Here is a 20,302-nt window from a genome sequence, read left to right on the forward strand (position 1 = left end):
TGGTTCAGAAACAAGCTGGCTGTATTTTATGCATTTAGGATCTGGAAGAGCTAGAATAAATTTTTAAAAGGGTATTTGTAATATCTGCTAAATTATTCTGTAACATTTCAATATTTTTAGCTCTGCACTAAGAAAACTACCATTGTATTACAAACAGCAATAAAAGTTTTCATATTTGGTCAAATATACATAGATATTAAAAAGATGCTTACTTTCAGAATTTTCAAAGGACGAGAAGTGTACTGGTTGAACGTAATTGACCAATGCTGATATTTCAGCACCAGCCTCAGTCTCTTGAGCAGCTGCTTTCTCAGCAGGAATCTTATCATGTAAACCCTTTGTTTCTTCTGCAACATCATCTTCTATTTCATCAGCACTGCTGCTCTCATCATCGTCGTCATCTGAAATATTATTAAAGGTTTAGATCATTCTCAGCACACTAAGCTGAGAAAACACCAGACACAAGGAAAAAGAATCATATAAATAAAACAAGCTGCAGTAAGTTCCTTGCATTGTAGTTAAATTCAAATCATGAAATATTAAAAAACAATATTGTGAAACAAATACTAACAAAGAGATAGAGGGGCTGGCCAGTACTTACCTCAGCTCAGTACAGCCGATAGATACACAAAACAGAACAGAAAATTTACGTTCCTAGCTTTCGGCCAAGTGCCATTTGGCTTCTCCCACCCAACACCAGTCCCTCGGAACTGCAGGGATGGGAATTTGCACTCCAACACATCCTTTCATCCTGCCACCGCCCTGGACTGAACCTATGTTAAAACAACCTCACTCCCATTTACTCTTCAGTCTTCTCCTCTTTCCCTTTCCTCTTGAGCCATTCACACATCTTTTCATCCTACATACTTGTGTTTATCTTTATACTATATACCTCTTTACTTCTGTATGCATCCTCTTTGGTTTGAAGCTGGCACAGTACTTACAGTAGAATATCTTTGGCTTTCCTCTGACAACCATGCCTCCATCCTTGCTACCCTCCCTGTTTTCCTTTCCCTGTTGCTTCATAACCTGGGTTGTGAGTAACTGAATCCACTTTCCCTTCTTCTCTTTCTTTCCCCTCTCTCCTCCCTGATCAAGGAACAAAGTTCCGAAAGCTAGGAACGTAAATTTTCTGTTCTGTTTTGTGTATCTATCGGCTGTACTGAGCTGAGGTAAGTACTGGCCAGCCCCTCTATCTCTTTGTTAGTATTTGTTTCACATCTTTATATGAGATTTTCCATTACTCATAAAAATCAATATTGATTTCATATGACATCAAAAGGGTCATATTCACAACCTAGTTCCTCTCCTATTCATTCACATGCCACATGGGTAGATCCTATCATAATGGAAAGTCTTCAGGAATCAGGAACAAGACAAGTTATTCATTAGCACGCAGAAGCTGCCTCTGTAACCTACTTCTATGAACTAAACAAATATTATGACTACTGGCTTCTGTAGATCCCAATAAGAAAGAGAGCACATTCCAATATGTGGAATGCATCAAAGTATACATTAACAAAAAAGAGTCAAGTAATCGAAATTTAACCTGCACACTGTACTAGTTGTAAAGCATCACTATCTTGCTTAACGCTGTTTGTGCTTATGGCAGCTAAATTTAACCAATTAAATCAGACAGAAAGCTACTACTGTGAAAAAGCTGGTGCCGTCTAAGTTACATTAAACAGCTACAGTTTATCTCCTATTGACAGCTTAAGATTTACAAGATTGCAGCAGTATTTTTCAAAGAAAATAGCTACTCATACGAGTAAATACAAAGTCCTGTTTACAATATACTACTACTTGCAATGATCACCGCTACTTGCAGTGTAGCTAACAGAGGTTTACAATACTTGAACCTAGCTATTCAGCAATTTGTAGGACGAATGGCTAATTAAGTACATTTCTAATTTTCTTTCTAATTGATTGGGATTTCCAATTTCATGCTGTATGTTGCCAAATGAGAGCCTATGTAATATATTTGTATGAAAAGTCTATTGGCAGTGCATGTAGTGTCTGTACAAGTAATCTACAGCATCTCTATTTGGCTGTGTATTTTTAGTGAATGCAACACTTGCTACCACAATGAAGAAGTACTCAGTGCATTTGATGGTGGCCAATGATTTGAATGTGTAATCACCATTTCCACCACAGCTGTTTTTAGGGGGTTCAGTTTCATTTGGATTGGTGTTTAAAAAATAAAATTTAAAAAATCATTACACTGGTCAACCAAGACACACAAAATCAATTTTCAGCTCATCTTCTTTCTTTGTTGTTTCTATCTTTATAGTACTACTGCATCCCCTCATCATGCTGTCTTCTCCCTCCTTCTGTCCATGATTTTCCCGGTTTCTTATTTATTATGTCTTGAGAATTTTCTAAATCTAGTATTCTTTTCTTAAAAAAAGTTTCTTTCAGTTATTTCTTATTCTTTGGTGTCATTTCTTTTCAGTTCTTTTCTTTTTACTGTAATTCACACTACTGTTGACTTCCTATTCCAGAAATAAAGGAATATTTGTTTTGACAGTATGTTCTCATTCATTTAGTAGATGTGACCAAAAAATTTTAACCATCATTTTGGCATGACTTATGATACTTTCTGTATATTTTGGTACATCTCCTCATTTCTTCTCATTCTCCAACTATCTATTGTTTGTACTGCACCCATATTTTTCTAAAAATCTGTCCTGCAAGTCCTATATATTTATTCCGTCCGTCTTCTACTCCATCATTAAGCATTGAAATGCATATAAGCATCTTACTATTCTGGTATGGTGATAAGTTTTGTACAAAGTGTGTTCAAAAAGTTTTGCACAGTCGTCTCTAATTTTTTTAAATTTTTTGTAGGAGGAGAATGAAATTTTTTGTGATCATACTTGGAACATTTAGCTATAAGTTGGTATATAAAAGTATTTTCTTTGATTTACAGGTGAGCCATAATGGAGCGTGAAGTAGCTGTCTGGTTGCGATAACGGTCGGTGATGGAGTTCCTCTTCAAGACCGGCGATGACTCTGCCACATCGATTTACAGGAAGTTTCTCCCTGTTTATGAGGAGGACACAGTGGATCGGAGCAGTATCCAGCAGTGGTTGCAGAGGTTTAAAGAAGGTGATTTCTCTCTGCTGGAAAATCCAAAATGTGGTAGACCATTGACAGCAGTGAGTGATGTGAATAATGAGACCACTGATCAAAGCATCCAAAATGACAGACAGATGTGTGATGACACGACAGCTTGCTGAAATGACTCGTTTGTCATTGGGTAGTGTGGTATCAGTGGTACAGTCACTAGGGTACAGAAAAATCTGTGCACATTGGGTGCCTAGATTATTGACAAGAGAAATGAAAATGATGAGGAAGAACGTGTGCAAGGGTCTCACGAAGACCTTTACAGAAGAGTGGAAACAGTGTTTTGACAGCGTCATTACCGAGGATGAAACATGGTTGTTTTGGTCCGAACCTGAGAGGAAAACCCAATCCATGGAGTGGTGTCATCCGGGTTCCCCTCAGAAGAAGAAACCATGACTTTCACAAACAGCAGGCCGAAAGGTGATGACCTCTTCCTTTTGGGATCAGTGTGGTGTCATTTTCAGTGACCTTTTGGAGCCCGGCTCCCCAATTAACCTCGACCATTACTGTTTGTCATTGGACAAGCTGTGACGTGCAATCAAGACCCACAGACCACAGCTTCAGGGTCAGATCATCAGAGTACACCATGACAATGCCAAACCCCATACAGCCCTTATGACGCAGGAGAAAATCCCTACAGGCCGGACTTGGCTCCATTTGATTTTTACCACTTTGGTCGTCTGAAGGCCCACCAGGGTGGTAAAACATTTGATAGGGAGAAAGACCTTATTTCCTGTGTCAAGCGATGGTGTAAAAGTCAATCCCCATAATTTTACCAAAGTGCATTTACATCATGGAAAGAACATTGGGCCAGATGCGTCACAGCTGATGGAGGCTACACTAAATAAGTTCAATGTATAGCTAAATGTTCCAGGTATGTTCACAAAGAATTTCATTCCGCTCCTGCAAAACATAAAAAAGTTAGAGATGACTGAGCAAAACTTTTTGAATGCCATTTGTATTTCTAAAGATGTATTTCTTGTTGGTGGTATTTTAATTGAACTATAGGCCCTCTTCATTATCTAATGCTTACAACCTCAACAAATTTTTCTAGCCCATTCTGCTGTATAATTGTTTGAAAAAACAAGTTAAAAAGTGTAGGTGATAAGCCTTCTTCTTGTCTAACACATTTCAAATGGCTTAGCTATTTCTCCCATGAATTTAAATTTAGATATCATATTTGTTAGAATCTTTGACTTGTGTTTGGTGATTTTCCTTTAACAACAAATTCTCTAATGACTTTATCTACTGTTCCTCTGTCTACAGGATCAAACATTTTATTGTAATCACTAAACAATACTATTATAAATTTTCTGGTTCCTGAAGTGAATTACTGACTCAAAGTTAATAACCAGTTCTGCACAGGATCTTCCATTTCAAAAACCACCTGACATTTAATACTATATTGTATGCCAATGGTAGAAGTCATCTGTAATTGTTGACTTTTCTATTTGTTTCCCTTTGCATGTACTGGGTGGATTAATGCTATTTTCCATGCTTCTGGAATGTTTAATGTTTTCCAAATGTTTTCAAAAAGCTAGTTTAGATCTCTTATCTGATCATTTCAATAATTCTGGTGTAATCAAGTCTCCTCCACTTGCTTTATTGTTTTTAAGAGTTTTGATAGCTTCGTGAATTTCAATTTCATCTCCTCCTTTTGATTCACTAATTGTTTCCACATTCTTGAGTTGGCTCGTTAATAAAGGACTTCCATCTTCATCTGTCTCTCCACCACCTCTCCCCTTCTTTAAGAACATCTTCTGGTTTTCCTCCCTCCAAAATAGTTAATTCAATTAACGATTTCAGGGAAAGCTTGCAACAGTTAAGACTGGGATGAGGTGTACACGGAACCTGATGCCAGTTTAAAATTTAACCTATTTCATGATACTTTCGTAAGTATATTTGAAAACAGTTTCCCTGAGAAAATAGTGAAATATGATTGCAAGAAACCATCTAAAAAGCCATGACTTACTTAAGGGATAAAAATATCTTGTAAACAGAAAAGGGAAACATAAGTTATAGCTAGAAGGAGTCATGATCCAGAAACAGTCAATCATTATAAAAACTACTGCATTGCATTAAGAATAGTCATAAAAATGTCCAGAAGTATGTGCATTATGTCAGAGATTAGCACCACTGATAATAAAATTAAAACAATTCAGAATATTGTTAAAAGGAAAACAGTGGAACCAAGAGAACAGGAAGACTGTATTTCTATCAAACCCAATGAAAAGTTAGTCAACAAAAAATCAGAAGTAGAAAATATTTTTAATGTTGTTGTTGTTGTTGTGGTCTTCAGTCCTGAGACTGGTTTGATGCAGCTCTCCATGCTACTCTATCCTGTGCAAGCTTTTTCATCTCCCAGTACCTACTGCAACCTACATCCTTCTGAATCTGCTTAGTGTATTCATCTCTTGGTCTCCCTCTACGATTTTTACCCTCCACGCTGCCATCCAATACTAAATTGGTGATCTCTTGATGCCTCAGAACATGTCCTACCAACTGATCCCTTCTTCTGGTCAAGTTGTGCCACAACCTTCTCTTCTCCCCAATCCTATTCAATACTTCCTCATTAGTTATGTGATCTACCCATCTAATCTTCACCATTCTTCTGTAGCACCACATTTCGAAAGCTTCTATTCTCTTCTTGTCCAAACTAGTTATCGTCCATGTTTCACTTCCATACATGGCTACACTCCATACTAATACTTTCAGAAATGACTTCCTGACACTTAAATCAATTCAATTCAATTCAATTCAATTTTTATTATCACATAACATGCCTTATACAATCAAAGATTGTGACATAGGTGACTTGTCAGTTTTTACACTATATATAACAATACTAAAAATACAATAAACTAATAATATACATGGTGTAACATCTTCAAAGAGTTATTTTAATTACAATTATAATGCATTGTTACCATTCATGAAATCTTCTACACTATAGTAACATTTATCTTTCAGATATTTTTCCAGGTCTCTTTTGGTGCCTTTTACATTTGGGTCATCCATATCTTTCCATATTTTATTTACAAATTTCATGCCCATATAGTATGGGGTTTTTTCATATGATTTTAAATGGTGGGTAGGTAACATGTAGCTCGTTCTATGTCTTGTATCATATTGATGCAAGAAGAAGTTGCCCTCAAAAAGTTGTGGGTTTCTTTTCGTGAAAGTGAGAGTTTCATAGATGTATATGCTTGGAATGCTCATTAGATCCAGTTTTACAAATAAAGGTTTGCAGTGTTGCTTTGGTTTTGCTCCCACCATTGCCTGGATGATTCTTTTTTGTAGTCTAAAAGCTCTAAGTAAATTTGTTTTTTCAGACCCCCAGAAAATTATACTATACCTAATGACTGAAACAAAATATGCATTATATACAGTTTTTCTTACAGCTAAATCAGTAATACTATACAAGATATTCATAATATATACAAGGCTATTCAGTCGACCCAGTATGTTGTCCACATGGCGACTCCATAACAGGTTTTTATTGACTAACACGCCAAGGAATTTGACACAGTCTGCAGTCTCTAATTTTTTGTCCATATACCTTATTTCACTTATAGACTGTGCAGATTGTTTTGTGGTAAAATGAACAATTTCTGTTTTTGTCAAGTTATTGTTTTTGACCCATGCCTCCACTTCCCCAAGTGTTTGTTCAATATGACGAATTAGGTCTACCTCATTTTTACAACAGACTACAGCTGTTGAGTCATCTGCATAGAGGATAGTGTCAGACTGGACCTGACATGGCATATCATTAATATAATATAGAAAAAGCAGTGGCCCTAATATTGAGCCTTGTGGAACACCTAATTGAGTGTTTTTTCAGCCAGAGAGAAATTTCTTGCCGTTGATGTTAATAAGTACTCTTTGTTATCTGTTTGCCAAGTATGATGACATCCAGCTAAGAGATTTGCCTTGAAAACCATAGCGTGCCAATTTTTGGAGAAGCAGGTCATGATTTACTGTGTCGAAGGCTTTGGACAGGTCACAAAAGATGCCTGACACACACATTCTATCATCAAGACATCTGCTGACTTTTGTGACTAATTCATTTATTGCATGGATTGTGCTGCAGCCTTTTCTGAAGCCATATTGATTGCCTAAGATAATGCTGTTAGATGAATTGTGATTTTCAATCTGATCACATGCAGCTCTTTCAAATATTTTTGAGAAAATTGGTAACAGTGAGATTGGCCTATAGTTGCCCAATTCATCTTGTTTGCCTTTTTTGTGTATGGGCCGAACTTCTGCATATTTTAATCGATCTGGGAAACATCCCTCATCAAATGATTGGTTGATTATGAAAGAGAGTGGATATGCAATACTGTGACGGACTATTTTTATTATTTCAGTGGGGACCTCATCCCACCCCGCAGATTTTGAATTTTTTAGGGACATTATGATTTTGATGACATCTGAGATGGAAACATGAGAAAACTTAAAACATGTGCAATTGCTATCTGTCATATTGGGCTTTGTATTTGGTGGTGAACAGTCACCAAATTTGTTACAGTTTATGAAAAAGTCATTGAATGATTCACAAATGGCACTGGGTTCTGTAACAGCTCTACCATTTATCACTATTTTAGAAGGGCATTTTCTCTCTGCCTCACTGCCAACTTCACTTCTTATAACAGACCAAACAGCTTTTGATTTGTTTTTTGCATTTGAAATGAAGTCGTTATTTGCAGTACGTTTTGCTAGTTTAACTATTTTGTCAAATGTTTTTTTTTTGTATGTGCTTACATACTTAAGAAATTGAGGGCTAACAAATTTCTCTTCTTCAGTAACGCTTTCCTTGCCATTGCCAGCCTACATTTTATATCCTCTCTACTTCGACCATCATCAGTTATTTTGCTCCCCAAATAGCAAAACTCATTTACTACTTTAAGTGCCTCATTTCCTAATCTAATTCCCTCAGCATCACCCGACTTAATTAGACTACATTCCATTATCCTTGTTTTGCTTTTGTTGATGTTCATCTTATATCCTCCTTTCAAGACACTGTCCATTCCATTCAACTGCTCTTCCAAGTCCTTTGCTGTCTCTGACAGAATTACAATGTCATCGGCGAACCTCAAAGTTTTTATTTCTTCTCCATGAATTTTAATACCTACTCCGAATTTTTCTTTTGTTTCCTTTACTGCTTGCTCAATATACAGATTGAACAACATCAGGGAGAGGCTACAACCCTGTCTTACTCCCTTCCCAACCACTGCTTCCCTTTCATGTCCCTCGACTCTTATAACTGCCATCTGGTTTCTGTACAAATTGTAAATAGCCTTTCGCTCCCTGTATTTTACCCCTGCCACCTTTAGAATTTGAAAGAGAGTATTCCAGTCAACATTGTCAGAAGCTTTCTCTAAGTCTACAAATGCTAGAAATGTAGGTTTGCCTTTCCTTAATCTTTCTTCTAAGATAAGTCGTAAGGTCAGTATTGCCTCACGTGTTCCAGTGTTTCTACGGAATCCAAACTGATCTTCCCCGAGGTTGGCTTCTACTAGTTTTTCCATTCGTCTGTAAAGAATTCGTGTTAGTATTTTGCAGCTGTGACTTATTAAACTGATAGTTCGGTAATTTTCACATCTGTCAACACCTGAGTTCTTTGGGATTGTAATTATTATATTCTTCTTGAAGTCTGAGGGTATTTCGCCTGTTTCATACATCTTGCTCACCAGATGGTAGAGTTTTGTCAGGACTGGATCTCCCAAGGCCGTCAGTAGTTCCAATGGAATGTTGTCTACTCCGGGGGCCTCGTTTCGACTCAGGTCTTTCAGTGCTCTGTCAAACTCTTCACGCAGTATCACATCTCCCATTTCATCTTCATCTACATCCTCTTCCATTTCCATAATATTGTCCTCAAGTACATCGCCCTTGTATAGACCATCTATATACTCCTTCCACCTTTCTGCTTTCCCTTCTTTGCTTAGAACTGGGTTTCCATCTGAGCTCTTGATATTCATACAAGTCATTCTCTTATCTCCAAAGGTCTCTTTAATTTTCCTGTAGGCAGTATCTATCTTACCCATAGTGAGATAGGCCTCTACATCCTTACATTTGTCCTCTAGCCATCCCTGCTTAGCCATTTTGCACTTCCTGTCGATCTCATTTTTGAAACGTTTGTATTCCTTTTTGCCTGCTTCATTTACTGCATTTTTATATTTTCTCCTTTCATCAATTAAATTCAATATTTCTTCTGTTACCCAAGGATTTCTACTAGCCCTCGTCTTTTTACCTACTTGATCCTCTGCTGTCTTCGCTACTTCATCCCTCAAAGCTATCCATTCTTCTTCTACTGTATTTCTTTCCCACATTCCTGTCAATTGTTCCCTTATGCTCTCCCTGAAACTCTGTACAACCTCTGGTTCTTTCAGTTTATCCAGGTCCCATCTCCTTAAATTCCCACCTTTTTGCAGTTTCTTCAGTTTTAATCTACAGGTCATAACCAATAGATTGTGGTCAGAGTCCACATCTGCCCCTGGAAATGTCTTACAATTTAAAACCTGGTTCCTAAATCTCTGTCTTACCATTATATAATCTATCTGATACCTTTTAGTATCTCCAGGGTTCTTCCATGTATACAATCTTCTTTTATGATTCTTGAACCAAGTGTTAGCTATGATTATGTTGTGCTCTGTGCAAAATTCTACCAGGCGGCTTCCTCTTTCATTTCTTAGCCCCAATACATATTCACCTACTATGTTTCCTTCTCTCCCTTTTCCTACACTCGAATTCCAGTCACCCATGACTATTAAATTTTCGTCTCCCTTCACAATCTGAATAATTTCTTTTATTTCATCATACATTTCTTCAATTTCTTCGTCATCTGCAGAGCTAGTTGGCATATAAACTTGTACAACTGTAGTAGGTGTGGGCTTCGTATCTATCTTGGCCACAATAATGCGTTCACTATGCTATTTGTAGTAGCTTACCCGCATTCCTATTTTCCTATTCATTATTAAACCTACTCCTGCATTACCCCTATTTGATTTTGTGTTTATAACCCTGTAGTCACCTGACCAGAAGTCTTGTTCCTCCTGCCACCAAACTTCACTAATTCCCACTATATCTAACTTCAACCTATCCATTTCCCTTTTTAAATTTTCTAACCTACCTGCCCGATTAAGGGATCTGACATTCCACGCTCCGATCCGTAGAACGCCAGTTTTCTTTCTCCTGATAATGACATCCTCTTGAGTAGTCCCCGCCCGGAGATCCGAATGGGGGACTATTTTACCTCCGGAATATTTTACCCAAGAGGACGCCATCATCATTTACTCATACAGTAAAGCTGCATGCCCTCGGGAAAAATTACGGGTGTAGTTTCCCCTTGCTTTCAGCCGTTCGCAGTACCAGCACAGCAAGGCCGTTTTGGTTATTGTAACAAGGCCAGATCAGTCAATCATCCAGACTGTTGCCCTTGCAACTACTGAAAAGGCTGCTGCCCCTCTTCAGGAACCACACATTTGTCTGGCCTCTCAACAGACACCCCTCCGTTGTGGTTGCACCTACGGTACGGCTATCTGTATCGCTGAGGCACGCAAGCCTCCCCACCAACCGCAAGGTCCATGGTTCATGGGGGGGATATTTTTAATAATCATTTTTAAATGTTGTAGAGAAAACAGGATCCAGCTACTCATTAGACAATGCAATGCTGTGTATGGAAGAGGCAACACCTAAGCAATTTGATGAAACTGAAATTCAACCCATCTCCCCTACTGAAATTAGGAAAGTAATAAATTCACTCAAACGTAAAAGCTTGCATGGAATTAATGGCATTTCCCAGAGTACTAAAAGTTCATTCCCAACAGAAAAATGGGATTCTCAGCCACATATGTAGCAGCTCTTTGAAACAGCGCATTTTTCCAGACAGACTAAAACATGCTATTGTTAAACCACTGGATAAAAAAGGGGATAGGTCTGATGCTAACAACTACCATCCAATCTCACTTCTATCAGCTTTATCCAAAATTCATGAAAAAGTACTGTATTCATTAGTAGCTTCACATATTTGTAAAAATGAAGTACTAACAAAATGTAAATTTGGTGTCCAGAAAGACTTTTCAACAAAAAATGCTGTATATATAAGCTTTCACTGATCAAATAGTAAATTCTCTGAATAACTGAACATCACCCATTGGGATATTTTGTGATCTATCAAGGGCTTTTGTGAATCATGAAATTCTTCTATGAGGTTCATTCAAATGAAATCTGGTCAGTGTGCCTAACTTTGCCTTACATGTAAGGTGGCACCATGTAACTGTGGGTATGGTGGCGCCATCTATTGGTGGAGGGGCTGGCTCATGCGCATCATTTGATGTTGCATAGCGGCAGTGCGGTTTCACGCCGAAAAGAAGATAGTCACACAAGTTATTCTTCACTACCAAACATGCAGGCGAATAAGCAGAAACAACGAGGAGTGATTCGATTTTTGGCAGTGGAGGGAGTTGGAGGCCATGAAATGTACCGATGGATGAAGGCTGGGTACAGTGAGTACAGTCTGAGTCATTCAAGTGTTGTGGAATTGCACAAATGATTTCGTGAGTGGCATGAGTCACTGGAAGAAGATGTTCATCATTGGATAACAACGTTGGAGCAGTTTCGGTGGGAAATGCTGGAACATCCACCGTACAGTCCTGACATTTCACCATGTGACTTTGGACCACTAAAACAAGCTATTTGTGGACATCGATTGACAACGATTCACAATCAACAACATAGTGTGTAACTGGGTCCAGGTCTGGATCCAACAGCAGCCTACTAGCTTCTTCAAGGATGGAGTCGACCGACTAGCGTCACAATGGGATAAATGTGCCAACAGTTTTGGTGACTATTTTTGAGTATGTGTTCTGTGTATAACCACATTTTTGAGTTAGTAAAATCATTACCATTACTTTACACTAGTGACTGGGTTTCACTTGAATGCCCCTTATAGATAAGCTTAAGTATTGTGATATGAGTGGGACAGTGTAAAAATGGTTTAATTCATATTTAACTGGAAGAATGCAAAAGGTTGAAATTAACAGAACAGATAGTCTGCAAAAATCAGCAGAGTCCTCTAACTGGGAAGGTATCAAGAATGATGTCCCACAGGGTTCGGTCTTGGATCCCTTATTGTTCTTAATATGTATTAATGACTTGCCACTCTATATTCATGAAGATACAAAGCCAGTTGTTTTTGTTGATGATACAAGTATAGTAACCAATCGCAACAAACAAGAATTAGCTGACGAAATTGTAATTAACATCTTTCAGAAAATTATTAAATAGTTCCCTGCAAAAAGACTCTCACTAAATTTTGAGAGAACACAGTACATACAGTTCTGTGCAGTAATGGCATAACATCATTGGTAAATATAGACTCTGAGCAAAAGTCTGTAGCTAAGGCAGAATTTCTAAATTTCTGGGTGTGTGCACTGATGAGGAATTGAATTGGAAGAAACACACCAATGATCTGCAGAAACGATTAGGTTCAGCTACTTATGCTATTAAGATTTTGCAAATGTTTGGTGATAAACAAATCAGTAAATTAGCCTACTATGACTATTTTCATTCACTGATTTCATATGGCATCATATTGCAGGGTAATTCATCATTAAGAGAAAAAGTATTCATTGCACAAAAGCGCGTGAACAGAATAATAACTGGAGCCCCCCAAGATCACCTTACAGACAGTTATTTAAGGAACTCGGGATGTTCACAGTACCTTTGCAATACATATGTTAACTTATGAACTTTATTATTAATAGCTCATCCTGATTCAAATATAATAATGAAGAGCATAGCTACAGCACTAGAAGAAAGGATGATCTTCACTATTGTGGGTTAAATCTAACTTTCGCACAGAAAGGGGTGAATCCGCACTGGACAGGAGCTTGTACAGGAACTCTGGTTCAAGTTTAAAAGAATAGTGTACCATGTGCTGGATAGATAAGCACCCAGTAGAACAGTTCATAATGGAAGGGAATGTCCATGGTATACAGTCACTATAAAGAAAATTCTATAACTTCTGAAGAAACAGAAATTACTGCATAATAGGTCTAAAACAAAGTGTAGGGCTATAGATAGAGAGATTCTGGATGAAACGCATTTCGCTGTCAAGACAGCAAGTCGAACTTGGATTTTACATTCTCCGATTTTACGTCTCTCACGATTCTACACCATAAACTAATAGCCACTGTGAAAAATGCATAAGGTCAATGCTAAAAACTTCCCAGTCTTACATTTCTTCCTAGTAATGTTTACCTTGGCTCTATGTTCTTACTCGACATCTCGTTTGATTTTGACCCGTTTTCTTCCTATTGACATTTGATGTGACTGAACGAGTTATAAGCGACACAAAAGACAGATGGTTTGCACTACGGGTGGTGGCAGAGTTAAGGGAATATTTTAGGTTGCTGTGGAGAGGGGAGACGTGAGAGAGGAAATGCTGATGTAATCCACAATCAGTGTTGCCAACACACCTTGCAACATTTAGCTTCACTGTGCAATTATGATAAAACTACTGCTAGGTTGTAGCGGTAATGAAAAACAAGGCAGCCGATGTGGAGTGTTCCAGATCAAGCCAATACATGATGAAGGGTCCCAGCCACCACCTATCCTTGTGCCTTTTATAACTCAGTCTCATCTTTTTGCATGAATCTCCAATGTACTGTATTAGGCAACAATATCAGTCATCAACCTCCTAAATTCAAACACTGAATCTCAAAGATTATAGAGGGAACATTGTCCATCTCTGGCTAGTGTACTCTTATTGGTTGACAACTTGTTAAATCACCCAATAGCCAGGGCAGTCACCACACTACATGTAAAATCAGCTTGCCTAGTGGATATGGGGTGAGTGGAGTGACCCTTCAGCAACGGGAGTGAAGGTAGTGGTGAAAGCAATTTGTGAAATGCTGAAAATATATTTTTGTGCAGATAATGTGCTACGACACAGATGTCACATGGAAATAGAACATGGGGCTTGCAATAGCACATTTGAAAGACTTTCGCGTTCGAATCTGGCACGATGAAGTTGCAACAACTACATACACTACTCAAGTATATACTTTGCACTGCACACACCACACACTGTAGATCATACAGATTGACAGCAGTGATAGAGGTCATAAAGTGAAACAGTAGTACCTGAGCTTTCTTTCAAACTTACATTTTACATAGTGTACAGAAATTCACTGAGCTGACTTCTAATAAGCCAACTGGGGAAGTAAACTTATTTTTTTCCCGTGAATTTGTGCTTTTTTATGGGTGAGCACAAAGGTTGATCTCTCAAAAATGCTTGTTTCGAAAGTATAATTTGTGGTCTTAGCATGTCGGAAAACAGCTCGATTACCTTGTATCCAGATGCCAATTCCAGTTTTTCGATGAGTTTTTACTTGCTGTTACACATCTGTGATTCTTTAAGAAATGATGAAATTTGTTACAAAAACTTAATGTATAAACATTTGTACACTTATTTTCTTCACTTGGACAGATTTTCCACGAAGTACTAGAGAGGATTGCGAGTTTTAATCATATATGCCAATTACATGTGTTTGGTGTGTTTTACTTTTTCTTCGATTCTGGATTTTCTTCAAGTTAGAGTTTTTTAAAGTCTGGACATCACTAAAATGTAAAATAGTGGTTTCACTGTACTGTCAAGTGATCTCTCACAGAACCCAGAAACATTCTGGTCATATGTAAAGGCTGTTACTGGCATCAAAGTTAGTGTCCAGTCCCTAGTGAATGAGACAGGAACTGAAATTGAGGGTAGCAAAGAAGAAACTGAAATGCTTAACTCTGTTTTCAAATGTTCCTTTACACAGGAAAACCCAGGAGAATAGCCCCAATTCAATCCTCATCCCAATGAAAAGATGAATGAAATAAGCGTTAGTGTCAGTGGTACTAGGACACAGCTGAAATTGTTAAAACTGAACAAAGCTCCACGACCCAATGGAATCCCTGTCAGATTCTATATTGAATAATGTATCATAGATCCCTTGAACAAAAAAACGTGCCCAGTTCTTGGTAAAAGGCACAGGTCACACAAGTCTACAAGAAGGGTAGTACAACTGATCCACGACATTACCGTCCAATATCCTTGACATTGATTTGTTGCAGAATCTTAGGACATATTCTGAGCTCTAACATAATGAGGTATTCTAACAGAATGTTATCCTCAATGCCAACCAGCATGTATTTCGATAACATCAATCACGTGAAACTAACTCATACTTTTCTCACATGACTTACTGAAAGCTTTTGATCAAGGCACTCAGGTAGATGCAGCATTTCTTGATTTCCGAAAAGCATTCGACTCAGTACTACACCTACACTTATTGTAAAAAGTATGATCATGTGAGGTATTGAGTGAAATTTCTGACTGGTTTTAGACCTTTTTGGTAGGGGAAATGCAGCATTTTATCTTGTATGGGGAGTCATTGTTAGATGTAGAAGTAACTTTTCCAGAATGAGATTTTCACTCTGCAGCGGAGTGTGCGCTGATATGAAACTTCCTGGCAGATTAAAACTGTGTGCCCGACCAAGACTCGAACTCGGGACCTTTGCCTTTCGCAGGCAAGTGCTTTACCATCTGAGCTACCGAAGCACGACTCACGCCCGGTACTCACAGCTTTACTTCTGCCAGTATCTCGTCTCCTATCTTCCAAACTTTACAGAAGCTCTCCTGCAGTTTTAATCTGCCAGGAAGTTTCAGAAGTAACTTTGTGTGTGCCCCAGAGAAGTGTGTTGGGACCTTTGCCGTTCATGCTATATATTGATGACCTTGCAGAAAATATTAAAAGTAAGCTTGGACGTTTTGCAGATGATGTAGTTGTCTGTGATGAAGTGCTGTCTGAAAGAAGCTGCATAAATATTCAGCCAGAACTTGATAAGATTTCAGAGTGGTGGAGAGATTGGCAACTTGCTTTAAATGTTCATAAATGTAAAACTATGCACTTCAAAAAATGAAGAAAGTAGTATCCTATAGCTAAAATATCAATGAGTCACTGTTGGAATTTACCGATCCAACTCATATGAATGCCTGGGTGTTACACTTTGTAGGGATATAAAATGGAATGATTACATAAGAATAGAAAACCCAGGATGGAGTGTAACAATATTATGAAAAGGATTGTTGCTATGCACCATCACAGCTGCGATCCAGCATCTCCGTCATATGGTGAGTAGCAACCACCCTTTTCATAATACTGTCACAACAATCACATAAGTTCAGTTGTGGGTAAAGCAGGTGATAGACTTCAGTTTATCGGTAGAATACTGGAGAAGTTAAATCACTCTAAAAAGGAGGTTGCTCAAAAATCACTCATGTGACCAGTTTTAGAATACTGCTCATGTTTGGCACCCGTACCAGGCACTACTAACAGGGGATATTAAATGCACACAAAGAATGGCAACATGAATGATCACAGGTTTGTTTAATCCATGGGAGCGTGTCACAAAGGTACTGAAAAAACTGAACTGGAAAACTCTTGAAGACAGATGTAAATTATTCCAAGAAAGTATGTTAAGTTTCAAGAATTGGCTTTAAGTGATTTCTTTAGGGAATATACTAAAACTCCTCACATAAAGCTCACATAGGGATCCTCAGGATAAGATTAGAATAATTACTGCACTCAAAAACAATCACACTTCCCACACTCCATAAGTGAATGGAACAGGAAGAAACCCTAATAACTGCTACAATGGGATGTACCCTCTCCCAAGCATCTCACAGTGGTTTGCAGAGTATAGATGTAGATGTAGATAATGAATCTGCTTTCAATGGTGACATTTCACTCTCTGTGTTTCCAGCTGCTGTTAGGAAAAAATAATTGAATTTACTGGCCAATGACCTAAATTTAATATCATCTGCCACACTGCTACTGCTATCAGGAAATCGAATATAATCATTAACAAGTTTAGTTGTTTTGTGCCTAATAATGCTACAAATTGCCTTCACCTCACATTTGGGTGTTTATTCTTCTTACTCTCTTTCTCCCATAACACAGTGAAGAATCTGCTGATATTACTTCCAGTGTCCTGTCAACTCTTGATTAGTTCATGAAGAACTTCTCCACTTCCTGCCCTTATCAATGTACCTTTGAACTCTTACTCTCTCTGATGCCTGCCCTCTCACCTTTATTTTCCCTCATCTGTATAACAGGTGGATCACTCTCATATTGCAGTCTGAGTGATTTGCTGTTCCTTTATAACTTTCACCAACCTATCTCTATTTCCTCCTTGAGGAAGGAACTAATAGTTCTGAAAGCTAAGTATAGTTTTTCTCACTTGTAAGTGTGTCTGTCAGCAGTACTTGAACTGTGCTGACTTGTAATTTTAGATATACAGTAATAAAGAAGTAATTTCCATAATTATAAATGTGAGTAAATTAGTTGCTCCCAGTCTGCTTTAGTTGCATGTAAAGGCTGTTTCTGGCTGATAATCTGTAACTTGATATATTCCATAGCCTTGATAGCTGTCCTTTGTGTTGTAAAATACAGAATAAGATCTGAGCATGAATGACTGAATGATAGGTCTGGAAAGTTACTTCATATTTCATACTGTGAATATTTCTCTCTAAAAATTTTGTAATATTCTAGGTATTTAAACTTAACAATGAACTTGTTCTTATGATCTATAACTATTCTACTAGATTTATCTTTCTTCTCTTGGAAAATATAATCACAAAACATAAACCTCCAAAAAAAGTTATCCGCCATCTGCTGAGATGTGAATATGTATGAGCTTAGATTCAAGGTGAGGGTGAATGAAACAATAAAACCTCTGAAACTAAAACACACTTAACTGTGAAATATAATGAGATTCATAATCAAAAAGCAGGTAGCCTGTGCACACCTGTGAAATCAAATTCTGCAACTGGATGGCTTACAACATAGCGTTGTTTCACCCAGAGCATTGTAACATGTTCCCCATAGCACATACCCTGAAATTACATTTGATACCACTAGGTGGGATATGACATCCATAGAACAGATGAGCCAAAAACATGATTAACGTACCTTCTTGCTGAACCCATGGAATGTTTACACAAAATGTGCATCGGTACCTAGCCATCTCCACACACTTCCACAGCAATAATCAGGTGTCAGACAAATACTGCATACATAGGTGAAGGAAACCTAGTGCCATTCATTCAGGTTCCATTCCAGGCATTCCCCTGCCTGTATGCTTTGTGCTCCACAGTGCTGGAAATGGGGAGGAGACAGGATTGTATTGTTCATAATAGGTGCCTAGAGGTCAAATTGATTGTGTGGAGACAGTTTCATACTGTTGGGGTTGACATAGCTCTTCCAGTTGCCTCCAAAAAGGAGGCAGCACAACAGTTCTGTTGCATTCTCCTCAGGTGTCTAAGACCATAGCCTGTAGGTAGTACTCATCAGCTGCTGTTGTTGATCATGGGTGACCACTGCAAGGCTGGTATTAAATGCTTCTTGTCTCACAATACTGGTTCAATGTTTGAATAATGTCATTGTATGTGAGACACCACTTTGGTCTACTGATCTCAGTGGGTATTTTTTCACATTGCCACCCAACAGAACACACAAACATCAGAATGTCAATTTCAACTTCGAAAAAGTTTAGCTCCCATCCCCATATTTTTGTTCCAATCAATATAAAAAGTGAAATGTGGACAATTTTAGCTCAACTGGAAAACTGCAAGTTTTGAATTTTTCTATGTGAATTTTGCTATACAGTTTTTCATCATCATTATTATTATTATTAATCAAAGTTTTATTACTAAAGATACTTACTTTTAATAACCTATTTTAAGATTTTCATTCAAACATATTAATATACAATAAATATCATACTTTTATTAATAAAAAAACATGAATAATATAAGTATAAACAGCTATAGTAGCCAGGTGGGGTAAAAGTGGCCTCTTCCTTTTATTGCTTGGGAGAATGGTGCAGCTAAGCACCAAAACATTTAAAATCAAGCAGAGAGACTACTGTGGTATTATTAGCGAGTTTAGTGGTGATAATTGCTCCCAGTACTCAAAGCTGTTGAAAAGGTAGATAGATTTGTGGTATTATTAACCTTTCGAGGCAAGGAACACTTGCTGGAAGTTCCTTATAGCCCAACATCTTCTGCAGGTGATCAAGCTGTGGCTATGTACCAGGCAGTAGAGAAGTGAGGTACAGCTAACAAAATTCAGAAACTCTGCTGTGATATGACAGCATGCAATACAGGTTGAGTAAATGGAAGCTTCACAAATCTACAAAAATTGTTTGATAATGACCTGTTATATCTCCATTCCATCATGACATTTTTTAATTTGTATCGAGGACCTGTTCTGACTCATTGATGGGGGCAACTTCTCTCCCGGACATACAATTTCAAGAAATTTAGAGTAACTAGGATGAAACTCGACAAGAACGCTTACATAACTGATAGCAGTGAAGTACCTAATAACTCGTGTCTATTATTCTTGGATTTATTTAAAAACAACTTTCTATGCAAAAACAACCATGAGAAGAATACCAAGAACTGCTGGAGATGATGATCATTTTTATTGGTGGCATAGCAGAGACTGGGAAATCATTTTGCACCACAGGAATTGTGACTTTTTCTAGGTGGATAGTAAGCACCTTACATGCATTCAAGTTATACATGTTTTGAAATCAGTCTCACTTATCTAATATGGAGAATAATTTATTAATGAGAATATGTATTTTTCTTACACACATTTATATCTGAGCCTGGTTTCTGTCAACGGAAGCAATTAACCTTACCATGATTTCCTATTCATGAGTCACTTGATAAATGATCAGGATATTGATCCAGTAATCAGTAAGAGTGCTGCAAAAAAATTTCAAATCACTCTGCTACTTAACTCCATAAACAGTAGCTTCAGCTTTGTTTGATGACAATGTTCCAGCAAAGATCAAGGCAAATATAGCTCAAGTTATCTTGGAGCTAGAAGAAGGTGAAGAAGAGGAAGAAGAAAAAAATCAAGTGAAAAGGAACATTGTACACAAAAATTATCTTTCTCATCTTTCTCCTTTTATGAATTCTGACTTTTGATCTTTTATAACACCTCTAACAAAAATTTTGTTCACGAGATTTTCTGCCAGTAGCAATTTTCTGCACAAAGACCCTTCAGCATGGAAAAATACCTCCTATCACAAAAGTGCAATTCAAAAAGTTGGGGAG

The 20,302-nt window shown here is 37.7% G+C and overlaps 1 protein-coding gene across 1 annotated transcript in view; it reads right to left on the reverse strand.

Annotated features, from left to right (window-relative positions):
• The window catches only part of LOC124619922 (1-phosphatidylinositol 4,5-bisphosphate phosphodiesterase classes I and II), a 403,835-nt gene that overhangs the window by 128,581 nt on the left and 254,952 nt on the right, over nt 1–20,302 (reverse strand). The window contains exon 12 of the mRNA XM_047146565.1: nt 213–401. Coding sequence (XP_047002521.1) covers nt 213–401 — 189 coding nt within the window. The remainder of the gene's footprint in view (nt 1–212; nt 402–20,302) is intronic.

The sequence above is a fragment of the Schistocerca americana genome, chromosome 6 (genome assembly GCF_021461395.2).
Source record: "Schistocerca americana isolate TAMUIC-IGC-003095 chromosome 6, iqSchAmer2.1, whole genome shotgun sequence".
Classification (NCBI taxonomy): Eukaryota; Metazoa; Arthropoda; class Insecta; order Orthoptera; family Acrididae; genus Schistocerca; species Schistocerca americana.